The 23,378-nt window shown below is 57.4% G+C and overlaps 1 protein-coding gene across 7 annotated transcripts in view; it reads left to right on the plus strand.

The window, feature by feature from the left end:
• NPHP4 (nephrocystin 4) overlaps window positions 1-23,378 on the plus strand; it is a 106,102-nt gene that overhangs the window by 12,785 nt on the left and 69,939 nt on the right. For 4 of the 7 annotated variants that reach the window (XR_007126609.1, XR_007126610.1, XR_007126614.1 and 1 more), the window contains exons 5-12: window positions 494-646; window positions 4,185-4,271; window positions 6,930-7,102; window positions 8,381-8,445; window positions 10,743-10,898; window positions 19,748-19,884; window positions 22,051-22,232; window positions 22,909-23,035. Coding sequence is in view for 1 of the 7 variants with exons in the window: in XM_047725783.1 (XP_047581739.1) it covers window positions 494-646; window positions 6,930-7,102; window positions 8,381-8,445; window positions 10,743-10,898; window positions 19,748-19,884; window positions 22,051-22,232; window positions 22,909-23,035 (993 nt within the window). In the remaining 6 variants the exon portion in view is untranslated. The remainder of the gene's footprint in view (window positions 1-493; window positions 647-4,184; window positions 4,272-6,929; window positions 7,103-8,380; window positions 8,446-10,742; window positions 10,899-19,747; window positions 19,885-22,050; window positions 22,233-22,908; window positions 23,036-23,378) is intronic. The other 3 variants (XR_007126613.1, XR_007126612.1, XM_047725783.1) reach the window with 1 other exon arrangement.

The following is a 23,378-nucleotide window of genomic DNA, read 5'->3' on the forward strand; positions in this document are numbered from 1 at the left end:
TCCTTTACCATTCCCAGGAGGTCGGGGTATGCCAAGCTGCGTAGGGTCACGTGGGGTTGGTTGGGAGGCAGAGCAGCTGGGGAGACCGTGCCGGAGAGCATGGTGTGAGTCATCCCAGTGGCCTCTGGGAGTCTGTGAGCCAGGGAGACGGCCGATGGGAGTTTGGACTCTGGTTGGTTGGTTGCACATCATAGATGTTCTGGAAGGCAAGTCATTTCATCTGTCCAGGAATTAGCTGTCCCCGGGCGGGGTGGTCTCTTGCCCATGTCTGCCGTGGGACTTCACTGCTCTGATTAGCTTGGGGAGGGCCAAGCACTCTAATGCATAACCCTACCAAGACCACAGGCCGTGGGAGAGTGGCGGTTCCCCCAAGGGACAGTGACACCTGAAAGATGGAGGCCGAGTGAGCCAGTTGGCGCAGGCTGGTGGGTCAGCGCAGGGGCTGGCTCATGATGCGCAGACCCTTCAGGGCCGGTACCCTTCTGTCTCCTAGGGAGTCCTGGAGGTGCTTTCAGAGGTGGGCTGCCATCTGCGCATGTCTCTCTTTGATGTCACCTACCGGCACTTTTTCGGGAGGACATGGAAGACCACGGTGAGGCCGGTGGAACAGCTGTCCAGGCAGCCGTCCAGGATCGTCTTTGAAGAGGTGGGCCATGGTGGTGGGTGGGGCTGCTCTGGGCCAGAGCAGAGGTGCCGGGGATACGACCTAGGGTCATGACAGACCCCAGAAACGCCACGGAGCCACAGATGGGCCCTCGCAAAGCTTGTCCTAATACTGGGGCCCCTGCGTCTCTGAACAAAACCGACATGGACGCCAGGAGCCCGGGCAGAAGAGAGCGCGTGGCTCTGTCGGAACAGGAGGGGTGCTTGGGGGTCTTCTCGCCTTCAAGGGACCTTGGGGTTCTTGGGACAAAGTTAGGAAGTTACTGCTCTCACCTGGCGCCCTTTTCCCCTCACCCTCTGTGTCCCCCTTCTTTCGTTTTGGCTCCTTTCTTCGTCTTGAAGATGAGAGTTGAAACTTAGAAGGAAGGTCACTTGCCCAGTGGCAGGTGGCAGAGCTGGTGCAAACCCGTGCCTCTGTTTCCGCCCCGGGGGGGTTGCGTTGGTGTTGCTAACGCGGTTTGGCCGGCTTGGCTGGGTCCGGCGGTGCGCAGGTAGGGGTTTTCCGTCTTGCTTCAGCTGCACCAGGTATAAGCCTCTGTCCAGCCCTGGGGCTGGGTGCCCGGGCAGCTCTGGCGTTGGTACTCGTGACGCAGGACATGGGTGGGGGGTGACAGAGTCATTGTGAGGTGTGGTAAGCTCTGGAAGGAGGCCAGTGCGCTGTTGTCCCTGGAGGAGAACGGGGAGACCTCCCTTGGGAAGGCAAAGAAGGGGGTCTCTCCTCATGGCAAACACCAAAACTGAGCCTGTAGGAGGAGGGGTTGGCCGTGTGCCAGGCTGCAGTGGGGGCGCCAGGGGTGGCGGTGCTGGGGGCTGGGGTGCGGGGAGTGGGGGGCGCTGGGGGGTGCCGGGGGGCTGGGGAGCCGGGGAGCCGAGCTCCCCTCCTGCTCAGCCTTGGCTGCCTTCACTCCTTGTCTTCTGCTGAGCTGGGTGTGGTGAGGGGGTGGTGGGTTAGTGAGGACCACAGTGCTTGACGTTTCTGGAAGATTCTGCACCCTTCGGTCCTGGGGTTGCTGAAGCCGGAGCCTGTAGTAGGGCCAGCGTGCAGAACCGAGAGACTGACTTGCTCCGGAAGCTGCCGGGGCCCAGGTGCTATGCCCCAGGCGGGCAGTAGAGGCCAGTGGCGCCCCAGGAATGCGCTCGGCCTGCCGCGCCCTTCAGCTGTGTCCTCCCAGCCCCGAACTTCCTCCCATTTGCTTGACGCTCGGAATACAGGGAAGTAGGTTTCTTCCCGGCTCAGTTCGTGAAAGACAATCCCGTGTGCGGCGTGTGCGTGCTTCTGCGCGTGTCCGTGCACACGGGCCGTTCCCGTGGCGGCACCGACACACGGGAGGGCTGTGTGCTCCTGCCCGCGCACCCGTGGGACTGAGTACACGGTGCCTCGGGTGGAGGGGAGTCTGAAACTCCGTGAAGGTCTCTCTCCGATTCTGTTGGTTGCCCGTGTTTTCTGGTTGGCGTGGGGAGATCTGAGGGAGGTGGGTGCGCTGCCAGCGGCAAGGGTCCATCTTGGGAATCACCGTGGCTCTCCAGTCCCAGTGTGGCTTAGTGACCCAAGCTTGTGTGCTTGGGGTTTTTCCTGAGTCATCAGTGTCCTATGTAGCCCCGATTTCACTACTCGGCACACAATGTCGTGGAGAAAGATCGCGGAAAAGAAATCTTGCCTTGAACCTTCACTGGTGTTTCCACGAATGATGAATTCCTACCCCCTCGGCCTCAACCTCCCGGGCGCTGCGTGGTGGAGCCTCTCAGCTCCGGGACCGGGATTCCGAGCTGCCCTTCCAGAGTGCCCTCGTGTAGAGGCGTCACCTTTCACTTCTGCTGAGATGGTTAATAATTTGTTCAACTCTCAGAAAGCATCTTTTATAAAAAGTCATCTGGGGGGGCCAAAGTGCCATGCAGTTTCTACATTTTCTTTCTGAGATGGATGTGATTCTCCCTTAAATTCTCCCCTTAACCAACTGCATGCAGGCTTCCCACGACAGTGGTTTTTCCTCCTCCTCCTCCTTTATGGGATGACTGGGCAGGAGCCCTGGAGCTTTCTCCCGCCCAGGACTCGCCTCAGTCCCGGGTGCTGCTAGAGGAGTAGGGAAGCCAGCCGTCCGAGCTCCAGAGACAGCTAACCAGGTTGCTTCTGCTTCCCTTAACATTCTTGAATGTTCTCATTCGTCAGAGTAACGAGACCCATGTGATTCTCTCTTTAAAAGTGGATGCTGTCAAGGAAGATCAGTGCAATCCCGAGGAGAGTCTGGAAGCTCTTCCAAGTGACTTGATGAATCCCTGCTCCTCGAATGTGTGCTGCTCCTCTCCCCCCACAGCCACGCTGGCTTTCACGGGTCCTCTCTGCTGCTCCCCGGTGTACGTGACCATGGCAGGAGCGAAGGGCAGCCTCCTTCCCCGGGGTGCTGGCCATGGCGGGCCTCCCTCTGGGGAGGGGCCCTTCCTCTCCGGCTCCACAGAAAGCACCCCAGGGACTCGGAGTCAGAAGTGGGGGGACCGCTCTCGAGGATGCTTCTTGTATGGGGCCTTTGTTATATGGAGGTTTAACCACCTGCCGTGGGGGACGATAGAAAGCTTTGAATTTGTGATCTTGGGCTGTTTGTTCGCCCAAGTTTGTGTACTGTGGGGTGTCTGGGTTGCTTATTCTCTGAGAAAGCTAAGGAGTGTCCTGTAGGCTGGCGTGGGGCTGGCCACAGGGTCGTGGGAGTCGACGGAGCAGGGCTCTCACTTATTCCCATGGGGGTCTAGGCCAGTGACCCAGACTCTTGACTGATTCTCTCTGGGCGTGAGAGGTAGCGCCGTGTGCATCACAAGGTTATGTGGGGGTAAATAACAGGTTCTTCGCGAACGGACACCGGTGAGCAGGGGGATCCGTTCACACCCGTGATGGCCACGGCGCGGGCTCCGTCGCCGGAGCTGGAGTTGACGTTATTACTGGGGGACGGGGCTTCTCCGCCTCCACTCTCTGACATCCGGGGCCGGACCCGTCTCCTGTTGGGTCTGGATCCCCATGTGTTGTTTGCTGTGGGTGACGGTGGGCTCTGTCCTGGGGGAACAGAAGCTTCTGACTTTGGGACTAGAGACTTTGTGTGAATGTTCCAGCGTGGAGTTTCGGGTGGCAGAGCCCCTGTGCTTGGAGCGCTCAGCCTTGTGGTGGGACGTGGACAGGAGATGATCCGAGCCTCCAGTGGACGGCTGAGCTGGCAGGTAGGAGCCGCAGTTACCTGCCTTCCTGAAGATGTGCTGTTTAAGGTTTGTTTAAAAAGAATGGTCTCTCTCTCTCCCCTGGCCCTGCCGCCCAGCGTTCTGCTTGGGACCGAAGTGGACAGGTGGCATGGCAGTGCCATTGGGGATGCGTGGCTGCAGCTTCTCCATGGAGGCACGTCCTCGGAGGCCCAATTTCAGTTCTGTCATGTGGGTGAGGAATGGGGGCCAGGCCCCGAGGCAAAATGGCATCCGTGTTTTTGAAGATGAAGGCATTAAGACAGGAGCATTTCCATGATTTATTAATCTGTTTATCCTGTCAGGGAGGAAACCTGTCAAATGTCAGTGAGTGGGATGTGGCTGGGGTGAATGAGGGCCCCCCTTCGGTCAAGAGAGGCCTCTTCTCGCAGGTGATGTGATGGACTTGACTCAAACTTCTATCATGGGATTTCAGTTGATGCCCAGGGTTTTCCTCAAAGCTCGCGGCACTGCATTTGTTAAATGTCCTCAGACCGAAGGCCTGTTTGCCGGCTCTGCTCGGCTGAGTGCCAGTGATGCGTGTGGCCGAACCCATTGCAGGGCTGGAAGCGGGCTCGGCGCCTAGGCCCAGGTGAACCGGACTGGCCCGACTTTGCCCTCCTGGGGACAGTCCCCGCAAGGTGACCAGGGGATTAAATGTCGTTAAAGACCAAAAATCAGCTGAGTACATTTGAAGATCTAATTGGCTTTACTCACAACTCATGAATTGGGCAGTACCCCGTCTAGCAAATAGAAAGGAGCTCTGGGGAGCTGGACAAAGTGAAAGGCTTTTATAGACAGAATGGGGTGGGAAGAAGTTTCTAGCAAAGAGAAACCTTTTTTTCAGCCAAGGTGACCTTCCTGTGGGGGTGGGAGAAGCCACCCAAGGAGACTACTTCACGGGCACTGATTCCAGATCTGTGGGCTGACGGCACGTGCCCGGGAGCGGTGGGAACGGCGCTCGGGGCCTGGCGTCCCTGGCTTTGCTGCCTGGGGCTTAACGCAGGTGGCTCTGGGGCCTGGTAGGTTTTTCCTAAGAGGCTGCAGAGCTGCCCTGGGCTCTCGCCCCTGGGAGGCTCTTCCTTCCACATGCTTCTGGTCGGTCCTGAGCAGGGTTTGTGTTTTATACCTGCCTAATCTAGCCTTTACCTTTGAACTGTGAACTTGAGGGTGGGTTCAGCACCGTGCTGTTCTCACACTGAAGGGTCCGTACATTATGTTTGGAGAAGAGCACGTACCCTTCACGGTAGCACCCCTCAGACCTCGGGTCAAGGCCAGGCTGTGGCACTTCCTGCGGCGACCCTCCTGCTTGAGGACGGGGTCTTTGCAGACAACAGCGGGCTGTGGCTTTGTTGTTCAGCCTCCGAACAGTTGTTTTTGGGGACAAACGGGAGAGAGAGGAAGGAGCTGTAGATTCAACTTGGGACATGCGAAGCAGCTGGTCCCATGCACGGCCTCCAGGCAGAACAATTTCAAGGTGACCTCTAAGTGGGCGATGACTGTGGCTTTGCATCAGGGTTTAAGATATTTGTTTCACTGTCAGGAGGAACGCGGGTCGGGTTCCTAACACGGCGGAGCCCAGGTATAAATACAAGAGGTGAGACAGGGACAGACCCCACTCTACAGCGGAGCTTTTGAAAACGTTCTTGAGTCTCGGTTAGAAACATAATTCTCTTTTGGTCCAACCACCTGTCAGCTGTAAGTGGTCATTATTTCATCATTTTGCAATAAAAGATAATAGAATAACGATTTATATCTCATGGCTGATGTTTTAATGTGTCTCTCTGTTATCCTGGGCTGACAGTCTGTGATTACAGTAGACGTCTTCCTGGTGACACTGTGGTAATGACTCGTTAATGGGGGATTAGTCCATGTTTAAATCACGTCCTCGCAGGCCCAGCCTGGCCCAGCCTTACCGCTCCCTGCCTTGGGTGGGGGTGGGGGGGTAGTCTCTGTGCTCAGTGGGTGGCCTGGCACCCGTGCTTGTCCCCCAGTGCGGGCGCGGTCCCGGGGACCCCTCCATGTCCAGAGCCACAGCTCAGCGCCTCCGTCTAGGCTCGTTCTGCAAAACCTGTCCCCATCTTCTATGCCCACGACGTCTGTTAGTTTAAATGAAAGCAGCCGCACGGGGCCTTGTGAGGTGGAAGGAAACGGCAGAGCAGAGAGAGTGGAGGTGCTTCCGTGCCCCACATGCTCACAGGAGCCCGCACTGCGCGAGGCCGGATGCCGGGGGTCTGACACGTTCCAGCGCACCCGGTGACGGGCAGGGATGGGGCCCCGCGGGGGCTGATGTGCACCCAAGGGAGTGGGAGGGTCACAGGCGGGAAGCCTTTTCAGAGCGACTTGAGCACCATCTGCTTGGCTTAGAGCCAAAATAAAAAAAAAAAAGTCTTGTAAGAAAATGATGTCAAGGCAATATTTTGTCATAAAAAGGTGTTAGCTGGGCTCTGAACTGGGGGTGATTACAGAGCGTCTGCGGAAATCGAAGGCTCCTGCCTGGCTGGGCGAGAGCTAGTTTAGCTGGAGCCTCGTAATGGTCATGCACAGCACGGGGTGAGAGCCCGTACTGGCGAGCGGAGCTGAAGCTTTGTGCGACGAGTGCTCTGTGAAGTTGCGCGCGCGCATGTGCGTGTGTGTGCGTGCGTGCATGCAGTGCACGTGTGTGCGTGCTTGTGTGCGTGCGTGTGTGTGTGTGTGTGTGTACGTGCACGCGTGTGTGTGTTTGTAGCGGTTGGGTCCTCGCCGGGCCGTGGGGTGGCGCGCAGAGAGCCTGCTGTCGGCATTTTCTGTGGGTGGGAGGCTCCTGGAGCAGAAGCCAGTAGTCTGATGTCCTGGGTGTTGGGGGCTCTGGAATGTTCTTGACTCTGAGGGAGCTACCGTGCCGTGCCTGTTCTCTCCTGCCACGCCCTGGAAGGGACGTGGGGTTCCACGCGGCCATGCGCTTGTGGCATTTTCAGGACGGCGAGCGAGGGCACCTGCGCCGTTCCTGTACTCTCTGTGCAGCTGGTGATGGTCAGTCCGTCACCCAAGTTGTGGTTTCTGTTTTGCAGCCCGTGTACTTTCACACGTCCTTAAACCACCCTAACGTGGTGGCCGTGGTCGAGGTGGTCACCGAAGGCCGGAAGCGGGACGGCTCCCTCCAGGCGCTGTCGTGTGGGTTTGGAATTCTCCGGCTCTTCGGCAACAAGCTGGAGCCTGCGGCCTCTTCCTCCCAGGACAAGCGGTACCTGCCTCATTTCCTTCCTCCTTGGGGTTTTCCAGCATCGTTTGGTGGAGACGTAACTGCTCCCCATGGGCCATGCCAGAAAGCGTCACGACTGTCAGCTTGTGGTGTGGTCTGTTCCTAACAGCGTGTACTGTGCGAGTCACTGTTGGCCCTTTCTGAGTGAGCCGGGGAGTGTCCTGTAGGCTGGCGCGGGGCTGGCCTGGGCCCTGGCTGTGGGAGTCGATGGAGGTGGGCTCTCACTGCCATGGGGTTTTATGGCAGTGACCCAGACTCTTGAGTGATTCACTCTGGGCGTGAGAGAGAACGCTACACATGTTGTAAGTGATGTAGGGATGACGTTAGGGTTCGAAGCCGATGGCCAAGAAGGAATTTTTGAGACATCTTTGGTGCAAAAAGGTGGTTTTATTAAAGCACTGGGACGGGACCCATGGGCAGAAAGAGCTGCCCCGGGGTCGTGAGGAGCGGCCCATCATCTGCTCTGAAGTTGGGAGGGGGTCAGGGAGAGCCTGAGTCTGTAAGGAGTTAGGAAGCAAGGTTCCCAGGACCTCGAGGGGACTAGCTCTTGTTGGGGAAAGGTCATTTATTACCATCTAATAAAACCTGGTCATGAGACCCTTCGGATGTTTGTTGGTGGGTCATATACTTGGGGATGATCGCCAACAGATAAAGGAAGTTTCCGAAGGAACTTTTCTACATTGAAGTAGACGTACAGCATCCTGGGGGTCGGGCTAAGATGGCCTTTTGCCCTCAGCAAAGTATTAACATCGAGGCAGCTGCGTCCCTAGAGGAAGGTCACTCTGCCCATTTCGAGGACTTGTCAGTGGGCTGCAGGTAGTTATTTTTCTTCTGCTTCTGTTTACCACATCAGTGAGGTTACATGGGCGCTAGATAATATGTTCTGCACAAACAGACACCCCGTAAGCAGGGGCATCCGTTCAGCACCGGTGCCAGGCTCTGCTCAGGAGCTGGACGCAGCAGGACGGAGAAGGCTGCGTGTCACCCCGTCCGTGGGGGCTGAAGTTCACGTTGTCACTCTGGACGGGGCTTCGCAGCCTTGGCTCGCTGACATGATAGGTTTCCCTGGGGTGGTGTTTCTGGGGCCTGTCTGTGCGCTGGGGGTGTGTGGCCAGGAGCGCTGGGGGCCGCGTCCTTCCTGTGCAGGAGGCGTGGTGCGGCGGTGGGGAAGGTCTGGCAGGTGCCGCGGGAGAAGCGTGGCTGAGGTTTGTGACGCCCGAGGCAGCGGGCTGACGTGTGCTCTGTGGGCTTGTTTTCCAGGCTGCGGCTGTACCATGGCTCCCCCCGCGCCCTCCTGCACCCGCTGCTCCAGGACCCCGTGGAACGTAAGACGTGCGGCCCGCCTGGCCTCCCCACGGCTTCCCGATGGTTACCCGCTTTGAGTCCATCTCGCTCTTTCTCAGCAGGAACCTTTGTCAGCTCAGCTCCTCTGCTTAGTGATTAGGGCAGAGGGTGTCACAGCTGACACGACCGAAGGAGCCATAATACGCTGCGCTGCGGGGAGGGTGTTGCTTCGCGCTGGTGGCCCGGGAGAGGCGGCCCCAGAGCCTGCCGATGGGAGGGCTGCCGGCCTCCTGGCCTCTGGGGCTGGGCCTCGTCCTCCAGAGGAAGCAGCTGCTGTGTGTCAGCGGCCAGGCTGTCCAGCTGTGCCCGACTGCGGAGGACCGTCCTGCAGGGGTGCCCGAGTCCTCCTCCTCGAGGGATGTGGGTGTGGAGGGGTCCAGTGGTTGGCGGTGGATCTGTTTGGGAGGGGACTTTCTGTGTCTGAGCTGCCGCTTGGATTCTGTGATGGGAATTTTGAGTGTTCCTAGTGGCCTGAGTTAAAAATCGAGCCAACCCAGCCCTTCCACGGCCTGCTGAATTCGGTGAAAATTTCATGGCAGAGGGGGGAGTACTCTGAAGCTTAATTTTACTGATGAAGATTGGCTCTTAGGTTATGTGTCAGTTGAGTCCAATCATTATCTTGCCAGCATTTCGTGTCCTGGAGCTCCCATAGGGTCAGGACTTTTTTTTTTTTGAAATTTTAAATTTTATGTTAAGTGGGCTTAACGCCCGCCGTGGGGCTTGAACTCTTGACCTCGAGCTCAAGAGTCACCTGCGTTCGTGATTAAGCCAGTTGGGCGCCCCAGGACCAGGACCTCCTGAGGGATGTGCACGACCAGCACCTTGTCCGGGGGCAGCCGGGAAGGTTGTGTGGGTGTGGCTGGTGGCCCACCTCCTCGTGGGCATTTCCAGAAACGTGTGCATTTCTTGCCTGAATAGGCAATTCGTTCACATGATTCAGAATTAAAAGGTATAAAATGCACGAAAAGGTTCAGTGAGGCCTTCTCCCCCCACGGCTCTGCTCCCTCCCCTGTGCCCTAGGTGGGCTCTCTGAGTCTCCTGGACCCGGGAGGAGGGGGCGACAGAGGGGGTCTTTGTACTAGGACAAAAGCAGAGGTGCCTGTCCCGCTCTCATTTTTCCCTCTGCTTTTCCCCGTGATGGTTCACCCTAGAAGGTCTCCTCTTGGTGTCTAGAGAGCTCCCCTGTTCTTCGCACAGCCGCGTGGTATGTTGTCAGGTGTGTGTTCTGTGCTTGACTGAGTGGCTCTCCGAGTGGGCACTGTGGACCCGGGGCACCGAGGTTGGGAGCCTCGCTGGTGTCGATGGCTGTGCTTTTGCACCTGTGCCCACGCAGCTGTGGGCTGAATTCCCGGAAGCTACGGTGCTGGGCCCGGGGGCTGGTGTGTAACACTTCTGTTCACCTTCCACGGAGGCCCAGCCAGTGTCTCCAACCAGCCACACGGGAGGGTGCCTTTCAGGGCATTTAAGATTTTAAAGTAAGCAGACCCCATTTTTGTAGTGGCTAGGAATGAAAAATACAGTTTTCATTAATTTGTTTTTCTAATGAGTGCAGTAAGTCACATTTAGTTCTTTTCTCATGAAATCACGTAGTGTGCCTCAAGAGGTGGTGAGGCCCCTGTCAGTGGAAGAAATCAAGCCCCAGCAAGACTCTCTGGTGGAGATGAGTAGAGGGCATGTCCTGGGTTCCTCTCAGCCCTGGGGCCCTGTGGTCCCGAGTCTCCCTCTTCCTGCATCCCAGCTTCTGTGGGTGCTGTTTCCTCCGTCTTCCTGAGCTCTGTGTCTGGGCCTTTCTCAGCTGCTGCTTTCTCCAGGTTGCTGTCCCTCTTCCACTCCCCCTTGCTCTCTGTCCGCTATGTGCATCTGTCCTGGGCTTCCATCCGCTCTCCCTTTTGCTACGGGTATCCGTGGGTTTGTGTCTTGCTCTCAGAGGCTCCCCCCAGCCTGGGTCTGGTCCTGAGGCCCGGGGTGCCTTCCAGCCCCCTCCGATGCCGGGGACCAGGACCTGGACTTCACCACACGGCAGGTGGGGGAGGTGAGCAGCAGAGATTTTGTTAAGTTGCATTAAAAGCAAATATCTCTGTCCCTGCGGTTCTAGCAGACAATTACTAAGGACTGATTCTTTTTTGCTCTGTGGCTGAACTGACAGAGCAATTCCCCTTTCTCTGTCGAAAAATGCGTTTCCGGCTTGCGGTGTTTCTTTCTTAGAGGCACAGTTCATCATCTGGTTTGACCGAATCGGCCTTTGGTTCCAGTGTCACATAGGTGTCTTCTCCCCCAGAGAACAAGCACATGACTCTCATTGAGAGCTGCAGCCTCCAGTACGCGCTGAGGCCGCACCCGCTCCTGGAGCCTGTGTTCCATCTTCTTCCCGAGAACCTTCTGGTGTCTGGTCTGCAGCACATACCTGGCCTCCTTCCAGCTCACGGAGAAAAGGGTAAGGGCTGCTCTGTCTCTCCAGCGGGTGAGTCTGTGCAAGTTGATGGTCAGACCTCGCCGGAGTCAGGCAGCCTCTGGTGTGCGGTGGGCTGGATGTGGCTAGCCACCCGGGAGGGTGGTGGTGGGAGGGAAGAAGGGGGAGGAGGAGGGGGGAGTGGAAGGGAGCAGAGCAGGGCAATGCCATCTCTCCTGCCGTCCCTTCTGAGCACGGTCTCGTATCCCTCAAGTCACTTCTGTCCTCTTGTCTTGGGAAGTGCTTTTGTAAGTCAGATAGTTCGTGTCTCTATGACCAAGGTCGGGATAACCACGTTGCTAGTTCTCACCCTTATTGGACCGTACCAGGGGCCTGATTATTATTATTATTAAGTTGTGGTGAAGTAGACATAACGTGCACTGACTGTTTTAACCGTTCGTAGGTGTGCATTTCAGTGGCCGTAAGTACTTCTACCACTTGTACAACCGTCACCACCATCCCCTTCCAGAACTTTCTCATGTCCCCAAAGTGAAACTCTGTCCCCCCTAAACAATAGCTCCCCACACCCCTCCCCTAGCCCCGGCCACCCGCGTCCCACTTCCTGTCTCTGGGAACGTGCCTCCTCCAGGTTGCTGCTCAGTGCTGGCCCTTCTGTGACCGACTTAGCGTTTGTCAGTAAGGTCCAGCCTTGTTGGATCACGTTTCGGACTTTCCTTCCTTTTTAAGGCTGAATCACAGTCCATCGCGTGGAGGGACCACATCTTGCTTCTCTATCTCCCCATCCACGGACACTTGGGTCGTTCCGCCTGTGGCTGTCGTGCGTGGTGCTGCTGTGAACGTGTGTGTGCGATGGCTTGATTCTTTTCGAAAACTAAAATCCCCACGAAAGCCTCAGAGCTCTGTCTTGGTGTGTTTTAGGACTTCATTCTCCAGCGGGGGGGTCAGGGACAACGCCTTCACCACCAGGAGATCCCTGCAGAGGTGTGCTCTGCTCTCGGGCCTGCTGATGGGCCTTGACCTGGGCCTCGTGCCCCTTCTGGGCCCTTCTAGAGGCGGCTTGTCTGGCTGTCTGAGGAGTCCGGGAGAGGGGGCTGTATAGGTCCTTCCCCACTGGCTCTGCTGGAACCTCTCGTCTGGTGGGGGCTCTTTCCCTGTTCCATCCTGGGGAGAGCAGGGTTGGGCGCGGGTGTGAGCTCCAAGTGCCGAGTTTTCACTTAGAACAGAAACACTCGAGACCCCGAAGAGAAGAGGTAGCTCGGCTCCAGTAGGGGAATGTTTTCAGTAAAGGGGTCCCTGCACATGGCTTGGTGTTCTGGTCCATGCTGGGATGCAGACGGTGTCATCTGAGTTCGGGAATTTCCGGGATGGGCCTGTGCTGGTTGTCACCATCATGATGTCATGTTTCTCCAGTGTTCCTGAGTAGAGATGATGAGGCACGAGGAAGGATAAATTAACAATGAACAGAAGCAGGTCCAAAGAGGGTCCCAGCTTCAGACACGCCCTGGCTTACCAACTCCAGCACCCCCTCCCCCCACAGCCCCCTCTGTCATTTGCCTGTGTCCTCTCACGAGGGAAGGAGCGGTCAGGGAGACGGCATGCTGCATGGTCATTGCTGTTGACATTGAAAACAGTATGACAACCTGCGTCTGGTGCTGAGACCTCGGCCCCATCGGCCGGGGGGCCTCTAAGTCCCGCCACGCTGCAGGCTGATGTCCGGAACCTAGGTGTGCACCAGCTTTCAAGTCTGCTTACAACGACTCTCTGACCTGAGGTTCTGGGTGGGAGATTGTCGTTGGGGTCTGAGGTGTGTTCATCGCTCTGTGACTTGCCAGTGGGGGTCTGCAGAGCTGCGGATAAAACCTGGAAGGGCCGCAGCTTCTGTGTCACTATGGCAGGGGCAGAAGGGCAGCTCCGACCACCCCAGGTTATTCTCAGTATCTTTGGGGAATCCAAGGCTCCAGCTACAGATGGGGGTGGGGGGGCGTGATTCCAGCACCTCCCCCTTGAAGGTCATGTCTTCGGAAGCGATGTGAACCCCAGTGGCTTCTGGTTGGCCCTCCCCCTCTGTGGAGTGGCCGGCTGGTCACTGGGACTCTCACTGGATGTCGGCAGTGTCTGAGAGACTGCAGCACTGATGACAGCTTATGTTGTTGAAAAGCTGATGACCAGGGACCCTGGGTGTGGAGCCGCGACGTGCTTGGGAGGGCCGCTGGGAACGGAACACTGGCTTCGGCAGGCCGGAGCACACTCCCTCTTCTCGGGGAGAACGGACCGGAATGCAGCTTCTTACCATGTCCCCCGGTGACCATCTGAGAGAAGAAACCCATTTGCTCTGCCCTCCCCTGACGAGCAGGAGGCCGGGCTGATCTGTAGCTCGCGTGCGGTGTGGATGCGGTTATTGTCTGTGCTGTAAATCCTGCCCAGTGTCTGTTGGGCTTTTGTGACTCACTCTTGGAAAAGGGTTTCTTTGCTGAGTCACATTTTATAGCCCTGAAAGTGCCAAGGTGGGGACCGGTGCCGGCTTCAGCGGTGGGACTCACTTGCAGTTTGCGGAGGGTCTGATTTTATTTTGGTGCCGTACGGGGACATAGGTATTTGTTCATTTGTAGAAGGCCACGATATAGGAGGGCTGAGTCGTTCTTAACCAAAATTTTTATCAAGGTCACTCTGGATTCTCATGTGGTTTTAATAAATAATGCGGAGAGACTCTGCGTGTCCTTTGCCCACTTTCCCCAAAATTGCAGCACAAGGTCATGGCCAGGATAGGTCATCGGCACAGTCCCCAGCCTCCCCCGCATCTGCCACTTAGACTTGTGTGTGAGGACTGACTTCTGAAGAGCTGTTTTCAACCCGGGAGTGACCGGAAATGACAGGTCCTAGCTGGGGCTGTTCTCGGGGCTCTTTGTCGCTCCCCAGGAGGAAGGGGGGCCTTTTCCCTCGAGCGGCTCTTAGAGGGAAGCTCTCCGAGCCGGTCCAGATTGGCAGGTGCTGCTGACCCGCCATCTCTTCTGCGGCCGGGAAAGCCACGCAGCCTCCCTGTCCTGGTCTTCTCTTCCTTGCCTGGTTCTGACCTTTCCGCAGGCTTCGGTTTGATGGGCCTGGACTGTGTGGTGGCCCCAGGTAAGCCCTCACGTGCTCCCGAAAGCTGCTCCTTGCAAAGAGAGCCCCATGCCCCGCTCAGAGCGCGGCTCCTCTGGGGGCTCCTTGGCCTGCCCTCGGGGCCGCTGGTCTGCGTGCCAGTCATGGGCCTGGTGGCGTGCTGCTGCCGCGGCCACGGTTGGGGGAGGTCTGGGGAGATGGGGACCAGGAAGAATTCTCTCGTTTGGGGCAAGGCTCAGAGTGTGCCTCCTGCGTCGGGGCAGGGCCAGAGCCTTGCGTAAAGTGTCCAAGTGTGTTGGGAGCTTAGTCACGAATGAAGCCGGAAGCCTGTTTTCCGGAACTGGACCTGAAGGCCAGGGGCCAGTGCCAGGACTGAACGAGTCCTGAGGGAGGCTTCCTGGCCGGGTGGTCAGGGGGCGCAGGGGTCCTGCAGGGCTGCTAGTGCAGGAGGAGAGCGGAGGGCCTCACGCTCCCCCGAGCCGGCCGACACCATCCAGGCATCTGAAGCAGACGGAACGCTTGGCCACAGCTGCCGGTCGTGGGCTTGGTGGGAGTGAGCCGTGGACTGGCAGCGTCTGGGAGTGGGCGAGGCCTCTGGGGCGACCTGAACCGAAGCTCTGTCTTCCGTGCTCACGTCTGCAGGCCGCCACCCATGGCTGGCTGTGGTGCTTCAGGGGGAGTCCCAGGAACTGTGGTGGCAGCGGCATGTGGCCCATGGAGAGGCAGAGAAAGGCCGCTGTCCTTGCCACGTGCCCGTCCCACGTGCCCGTCCTTCTCACACGGGGCCTTCGAGGCGTTTCTTCCCTGACCTGCAGACTCACTTCACTCTGAGCTCTGTCGAGGCTTTGAACGCCCGCCCCAGTGATGTGCGCCTCCCATCCTGCCTTTTTAGCTGTCTTCCGTCCTGCAGGCCCACTCATGCCGACGTCGCCTGAAGCGGCCTCTGCCGTGGGTCCTTCCGCCTGGTGCGGGCGCCGGGTCCAGGCCCTGCTTCCTCACCTGCTAACCCAGAGCTCAGCCGAGCTGTCCGGAGAAGTGCTTTGTCGGAACTGTGCCCGCCGCTGTGCCGTGTGGTGGCCTGCTCCGGTTGGTGTCCCACATGGTCCTCCCGAGTCCCTGCTCAGGAGTTCCCTGGGGTGTCCTTGAAAATGCTGCTTCCCCCACCAAGCTGACGCTCCTTCCAGCGGACGGCGTCCAAGCACCCTGCCGGCTGTGGGGCATGTCTCCCAGGCTCTGCGGGCTGCTGGGGTCCTCGCCGGGATTCGTCTTCTGGATTGGTCTGTGTGAGCACAGGTTGCCGGTAGGCAGGAGTGGGGTGGCGTGGCAGGAACAGAGCTGGTGTCCTCCTCGTGTGAGCTGCAGTTTTAACCTGACAAAATAATCTTGGCAGAAAGTCTTCCTTTCCAGTCTCACTGCCCAGGGTACCGCCCCAGAGCAAACCACTGCTCCGCATTTGGGGTCTGCCTCGTATCCCTTCATGGGTTCTCCAATGCCTGGGCTCGTCCGTGGTTCATCTGTGGGTCCGGGTTCGCAGGCCCCCAGCCAGGGAGAGGGCGCAGCGTGGGGGTCTTGGCGGAGTGCTCACATCTTGATGGACTGAAGCAAGGGTGGACGTGTCCTCTCACCACTGCCATCAAAGGCAACAGGTGTTCTAGAAACGCGGACGGCTCAGACTCCCTTCTGCTCCTGCCTGGGGAGCTGTCAACCTCTTGTTCTGTTGTCCCTCCTGCAACGCTGTTTGTCTGGTGAACTGAATGCCCTTCCAGGAGAGCTGCGCCCCTGGGAAGCTGCGGACCGTGTTAGGACTTTTTGGGGAGCTCGTGGAGCACGTGGGGGTGTTTCTGAGTGCTTCCCTAGAGGATGGTACTCCAGGGGGTTCTTGCCTGCTCCGCGCCTGTAACCCCGTTTTCTCAGCGGTGTGTGTGTGGGGATCCCCGAGGGAAGGGGGTCCGTTTTCCCGTTGGAGCAATGCTGTTTTCAGGGTTGCATTCCCGTCCACAAGCTTGGCAACAAACGTGGGAAGGCTAGCCCCGGTCGCAGAGCGGGAGGGCCAGGAGTGCCCCCAGAGGTCAGCTCTGCCCAGGTTCTGTCAGTCCTGGCTGCGGAGGGTGGGTGGTGAGCGAACGAGGGCGGGGGGGGGGGGGGCGTGTCAGATGGCGAAGCTGCCCTGAGGCGGGTGCGGGAGTGGTCAGGGGAGAGGCTCCGAGTAAGGTGGGGACATTCTTGGGACCTGCCCCTGCAGATGCATCTGGGGGGCAAAGGAACGGGCTGGGGCAGCTCAGTGCCGAGTACTTAGGACGCGCCGAGCCCTGGGACCTGCTGTTTTTCTTCAGGGGTTCCGTCCCCTGCCGCGGCGTCTCGGGAGGCCAGCTGTCTCCTGAGGGAGAGCCCTTCTCCAGAGCCTGCACCGTTCACCAGACCTGGCCTGGGGAAAGCTGGCCGGATGCCACCCTGGCCCTGCCTCCCGGACCTCTCAGGATCTGAAGGATTTTTCCCAGTGCAGATGCGGCTTTTCAGTCTGGCCTCCTGGGGGGAGAGTGATCGTCCCTCATCCCTCTCCCTGTCTGATTCGGTGCGTGGGACTCGCTTCTCACCTCTCTGGAGACCAGGGTTTCGCCTCCTTTTGTTGTTGCTGATGGCTGGGGGCCTGGGGGCCACCTTGTCATGGGGGTGGGCTGTGCAGAGCCTGCTTCCTGCCTGGCGTAGGCCTCTGCCAGAAGCTGGGGGCTCTGCCACCTTCCGGACCCCCGGATCTTGCTTCCACCCCTGCACCGTCCCCTTGAGCTGTGAAGCCGGGAGGATTCCTCCCCAAGGGAAATCAGTCTGGGAAGTGGCCTTTGCCCACCAATAGTTTAGTTTTTGTACGTGGCTGGGTTCCCTGCGGGATGGGTTGTGGTCCCAGCTCATGTGCAAGTGTGTCTTTCTCTGCTGCCGCCCCTGTGTAAGGGCTGTCACTGGCCAGCCCCCCGAGTCCTGCCTGAGTCCACGGCTCCCAGCATGGCCCATCCTCGCTACTCCTGGGTTCTGTATCCGCAAATCTGCTCATTCCCTGAAGTTCTCACCATGCTTTCCTGCTCGTTCGTGGACGTGTGCTTAGTGGCTTAAAAATCTGAGTCTCCCTCACGCTCGTTCCTGTGGGTGAGGTGGCTTCGGGCCCCTCACTTTGCACGTCCAAGCCCCAGTTCTCTTTTGTGAAATAAAGAGGATAGAATGTACAGGGATGGGCTGTGTTGAGATTTAGGATGAGTCTGGTGAGATGTGTGTGTCTGTGTGTGCTTTTCCGCGGGAGCCATGACGTGTTCCCGGCTGCTGTAGGGAGCACGCGTGGACGCTCGTAGCTCTGTCCGCGTAGCCCTGTCCTGGCTTCCACAGCTGAAGACACTGAGGTTTAGAAACCGGGATTGACCCCCGGGCCCTGGCCGCAGAGTGCGTGTGACTGCCGTGCTGTCCTCCCTTGTTTCAGGACATGCGGTTCCCTCTACCTGCGGGGGAAGGTGGGCTTGGCCCTCCCCAGCAGGCGCTCGTGTCCGCTGGGCTTGTCCTCTTCCTGCAGACGGGCCCTGGTTTGGAGACAGTCACCGCTCCTTCCTTCTCTGTGCCCTGAGGGCCCTGGCCACCCTATCTTGTCCTCTCTGAAGCCCCGTGAGCTGTGTGACCCATGGGCCCGACGGTGGGGGACCCTGGTGCAGGGCAGGTGGTCCTGCCGCTGTGGCCTGTGGCTCCTTGGAGCCCTGGTGCAGGGGACGTGCCTGGCGGGGGACGCGCGCTGCCTTAGCTCCTCCCTCTTACCTCTTCTGTCCGCCTCCTCTGATGAGCGTCTTAATTCAGGCTGGGCCTCAGACACTTGCTGGACCACTTCCTGCAAGGTCAGACTTCATTGTTCCTGCTCTTTAACGAGCAATTGTGGTTACGTAGACCTTTTACACTGCACAGCTAGCGGGCACGAAGGGCATTCCCGGGGCTGTACAGCCGCCACCACTGTCCACTGCCAGAACCTCTTGTCTTGCAAAGCGCCCAGGAAACTTGCTGCCTGTCCCTGCGCCCAACCCCTGGTGCCCGCCCGACCACTCTCTGTCTCTGATTTTACTACTTTAAGTGCTTCCTGTGAGCGGAATCGTCCAGCATTTGCCCTTTATGTGACTGTCCCATGTCCTCAAGGCCCATCCAAGTGTCCGAAGTGCCGTCCTTTAGAAGGCTGACATCGTGTGTGCAGATCGACCACATTTGTTCTCCTCCGTTCGTCTCCTGATGGATGTTTGGGTGGTTTTTGACTTTCGGCCGTGGTGAGTAACTGTGCCTGCCCTGTGTGCCGCAGGCTCTGACTCTCCGCGGAGCTGCTTAAACACTTCTTTTTAAATTTAGAAAGGAAGCACGTGCGTATTTCTGAACTATGCAGAATCCAATGTCTATTTGTGATGGGGAAGGTGTGGGAAGCCATAAAGAAGGAAAAAATAAAGTCATCTGTGATTACTTCCCGTACGTGTCCATGCGTACGTGTAAATGCATAGGTTTTCAGGTAGAACTGGCATTAGGCGATCTCATAACGGTGCTGGGTGTATTGTTTTCACCTACAGTAGTGTGATTATTTTTCAGTCATTAAGTAATCTTTGACAATGTGGGTTTCCTTCTCATTGCATATGGAGGCACAGTCATTGGCTCAACCCCCCGCTGGTGAGCATTTGGTTGTTTCTTACTTTTTTTCTGTTATAAATAACACTTAATGAGTATTGCACGCAGTACTCTGCCTCTGCATTTGATTAATTTTGCTGAACAGGTTCAGAAAGTGGAATTAGTGGGGCAGAAGGCGGCAGTGGGTAGTTTTACGGGTCTTGGTGCCCGCGGAGGCAAAGCCGGGATCGCCTCTGGCTGCAGGTTTACCGTCGGCAGGACGGCAAAGGGCTCTCACCACTGTTCGCTCTGCGCAGGGTCTCACAGCAATTGTTTCCTTTCTCTGACTTTGGAATCCGCTCTTAAAACCCAAGACTTTGCACCTTCCTTCTTACGGGTAAAGCTTGGGAAGAGACAGAGGGCAGCAGAGCAGTGACGGGCACAGGAGGGCAGAGCCCGGGTTGTGTGCTCGTGGGGGGGCGGTCAGCGTGGCCTTTATCCTGCCGTGGAGCCTGAGCCAGCGGGGGGGGCTCAGTGCAGACCTGACCACGCCCCTCACTGCGGAATGTTGGTGTACCTGCTCTGGGCTGGGCACTGAGCCGTGTGCTGGGAGCCACCGTCCCCTTCTGTCCTCACGGAGCTCCCAGTCAGGGCTGCATCCCCTCCCCGCCCCGGACGGGGACTCTTCTCTTGTGGTGTCAGCCCAGACGGTGTTTTGCTTGTTGGCTTAATGCGCTCATGAGTATTTCTGCTTGTTTCCAAATGGTTCAAGGTAAATGTACAAAAATAAGAAATGGCATCGTTGGCTGTGTTCTTGCTAGAGAGGAAGTCAGTGATTAAGAGAAACCGAGCTGATAGGAACAGATGTTACCCTGCATTCTCTAATCTGTGTTCTTTGGATTGCTGAATTATAAAATGTGTTCCTGGAGAAGGGTGGGGAAGGAATTGGGCTGTAAATGAAATCTGGGCTTGTTTAATCCGCTTGGCGTCTCGGTGTGAACGGAGGTGGGTTCTGATTCAGTGTTTGGTCTGAGTGCTGTGCCTGTGGTCTCTTCTCTGTCTGGAGGGCCCAGCACCATGGCCTGGACCTCGGTGGGTGAGAGCCCCTGGATGCTTCTGGTGTCCTGTCCCCATGGACACGCTCATAAGCCCCCTCGTTGTTTCAGGGGACGCCCTCCGAAAGCCTCGCCTTCAGAAGTCCGTCACGTGGTACTTGGACGATTTATTCTTCACGCTGTACCCTTCTTTGGAGAAGTTTGAGGAAGAGCTTCTGGAGCTCCTTATCAGTGATCACTTCCGGGAGGTACTGTTTCACATGGTAGAACTTACTCTGAACCGTGGAGATGCAGGGGGGCCAGAGGTGGGGAGGTGGTCAGCCTTAGATGCCACCAGGGTAGGCGGTCCTGTGTGCTCCCGCCTTCAGTGGCTCGTGAGGGACATCTAGCCTGTTGTATTAGCCTTGGTGGGATGAAGGTGCTGTTATCCCGAGACCCTAACGTTAGTTTCATTATATATTAAAGCAGCCTTCATTTAAAAGTGTATTAAATCACCAAATGAGCATAGGGAAACCAGTAAAATAATCTGCATTTACAAAAAGCATTAGCAAGATATTTGGCTCACTCCAAGGACATGACTAGAGGTCTTAGTCATTTTATCCCAGCAGACCTGCTTTCTGTGGCAGGGGTCCCCGTCTCAGGGTCCAGTTCTGCCTGCCTATGTGACACATTGCCATAAATTCTTGGCGGTCAGGGGCCACAGCTTGTCCCCACTTGGCCTTGGGACTGGTAGCTCACTTTCCTGTATGTTCTGTGTCCAGACCCTTGCGTTACTTCCCTCAGGCTTCAGGTGTTGGTGCAAACCTGACCTCCCTGACAGGCCACCTGAGTGTGCGGCTAAGGCCACAGCCCCTTCCTCCAGCAGGCTCTGTCCAGGTGTCCCCCTGCTTCCTTTCTCCTGGTGCTTGGCTGTCCCCAAGAGCACCTGCTTTCCTTACCTGGTCGTTGCTCTATCATCCGTCCCTCTGTGGAGTATCTGTACCAGGAGGACAGGGTCATGGCTGGGTTCACCGTTGCACCCGAACGAAGTGCATCAGGGTCGGCCCATTGCAGGTCTTTTGCGCTTCTCGGTGTGACAGTGAGTGGTTGCGTCAGCAGGAGCCCATCCAGCAGTGTGTGAGGTGAGCAGGGTCTTAGTGACACACATGCACGCACGCTCATAGGTACACATGTGCACACATGCACGCACCCACATATGTGGCCGCACACTCATAGCTACACATGGACACACATGCACGCACACACATGCACGCTCACAGGTACACATGTGCACACATCCACGCACATGCACACACGTACATGCGCACACACTCATAGGTGCACACATCCACGCTTATGCACACACATGCACGCATGCTTATAGGTACACATGTGCACACATCCACGCACACACACACGTGCACGCACGCTCATAGGCACACACGTGCACACATGCACTCCTCGATGAGACGGACTGGTTTTGCTCTCTGCGCATTCCTGACAAGGTAGCCGTACAAGGTCTCATGTGAAATGGGAGCACAGTGCAGGGGCTGGCGGAGCGCTGTCCCGCTGTGGCTCCCGCCCTGCTCTTCCTGCTCGGTGCGGACTGCGTGAGGAGGAGGTGCTTTATGGTTAGCATTGTTGGATTTTACGTTTTCCCATTAAAGTCGCTTTACTGTGTATTTTTACTACTTTGTATTTAGTTCCCATCCAGCTGGTAGCTACTGTCCTGCCTCTGTCACTCCATTTTCATTATCCCGAGACGAATAGGCTGGCTTTGGGTCTGCTCAGCTTGATTAATGCGCAATGAAGAAAACTTGAAGATTCAGGAATCGTTTCGCCACGATCTCATAATTCAATACACAGTAGTCGCCTGGAGAACTGTCCTTGCTCATTTGTTAAAGTGCCTGTACATTTTTTTCTCAAGATGAAACACTTTAATATCCAGCGATCACTTTGGGACAGATTCTGTGTTTATCAGTTTATGACTTACGGCGTCCATACGCTCCCTCTTCCTGCTGCCCCTTAGGCCCTGAGCCTCCGGAGACTGAGTCTGGGGCCGGGCAGAGGCGCCTCAGGGGCCGTGGGCTGCTGCACTGTGGCTCACGTTTGCTGCATCTTGGGAATTGTGCTCAACCATGGCAACCTGAGCCCGAGTTTGAGGATTCCCCCACACCCGGGGGAGGGCGTGTTGGGGTGGAAAGCCCAGAGAAGGCTGTGCCAGGTGAGGAAACCCACAGCAGCCTAGAAAATGCCCGAAGGCCAGCGGTTCTTGGAGTTGCCTGTCATTCGCCTGGACTCATTTTCGCTGGGCACCCTCTGATCCGGAAATGCCTGGGGCGGCCGTTACAGTTTCTTCTCTCTGCTTGCCTCTCCCCTGGGAGCCTCTGCCCTTTGGCCCAGGGGCTGACCCTGCATGCCCTGTGCTTTCCTAGGGGGGCGTTCCGCTGGACGGCAGCGCGCTGGAGATCTTGGAGCGCCGCCTGTGCGTGGGCGTGCACAACGGTCTGGGCTTCGTGCAGAGGCCGCAGGTGGTGGTGCTGGTGCCCGAGCTGGACGTGGCCTTGACGCGCTCTGCCAGTTTCAGCAGGAAAGTCAGCTCCTCCTCCAAGGCCAGGTATGCTCGCCAGGGTGTGAGGTGTAGCCCCGTGGAACAGGGAGGTACGAGGGTGCATGTAGCTGGGAGTCAACATGAGGTGGAGCTGTTTTTGCATAGAAAGTGTGCACTCGTCCGCCGGGGCTTCTGTCCTGGTGCCTCTGTTTCCTCTTGCTGACTTCTGCGCGTTAGGAGCAGACTTCAGTGATGTCCCATTGGAAAAGTCCTGATGTGTGCTGTGACGGTTTGGAGTTAGCGTGACAGGTGCCTCCCGCTGTGGCTGCTTGAGGTCTGAGGAGACCCTGGCATGCTTTCTCCCACCGGGCCTGCGAGCAGGGTCACAGATGGCGGGGAACCAGCAGGCAGGAAATTCTGTCGTTCTGTTCAGTCCTGTGTTCCCAAGTCAGAATCAGAGAGCGCTCCGAGGGGTGCCCCGTGTGAAGCCGGCAGAGACTGGCCCCGGAGGACGAGCCTCCCTGGAGACCTGGCCATATTGGCCATCCTCCAGACATAAGCTCTGGCGATTTGGAGCGAGTGATTGAGGCACCTAGAGAGGCTCTGGTTTGGAAGCTACCTTGGGGGCTGGACACACAGCAGAGCTCAGCAGCATCGTTGGGGGCACAGACAGCATCCCGCGGCGGGTAGAGGGCAGTGGGAGCCCTGCTTGACCTGCCGCTGCTCCGTGTTCTTGACGCAGCTCCGGAAACCAGGCTCTGGTTTTGAGAAGCCGCCTCCGACTTCCTGAGATGGTCCGTCATCCTGCGTTTGCCATCGTCTTTCAGCTGGAGTACGTGTTCAACAGCCCTTCCGGAGCGGACGGCAAGGTGAGAAGGGCCCTGGGCTCTGTGCCCTGAGGAGAAACGAAGTCGCCACTAACGTCATTTCTGTTAAATAACTTAGTGCAATTACCATCAGCTGTGTGGACAGCACGTGCGGCCTGGGATCAGGGAAACGGCTTCTTGCTAGTCGCAGAGCTTTGTCACAGTTATTTCCTGTCTTTATGGTCATAGACTGTTCTGCTGGCCGGCGGTGATCAGTAGCTCGGTAGGCACGCGTGAGAGCCCTGATTCACAAATATTGCATCGGTAAAGTGTTTAAAGAATGAGTCTACTTTAATGTAGTTTTCACATGATCCTTAGTAAAGCTCGAATCTGCACAAGTGATACA

This window comes from Lutra lutra, chromosome 4 (genome assembly GCF_902655055.1).
Source record: "Lutra lutra chromosome 4, mLutLut1.2, whole genome shotgun sequence".
Taxonomy (NCBI): domain Eukaryota; kingdom Metazoa; phylum Chordata; class Mammalia; order Carnivora; family Mustelidae; genus Lutra; species Lutra lutra.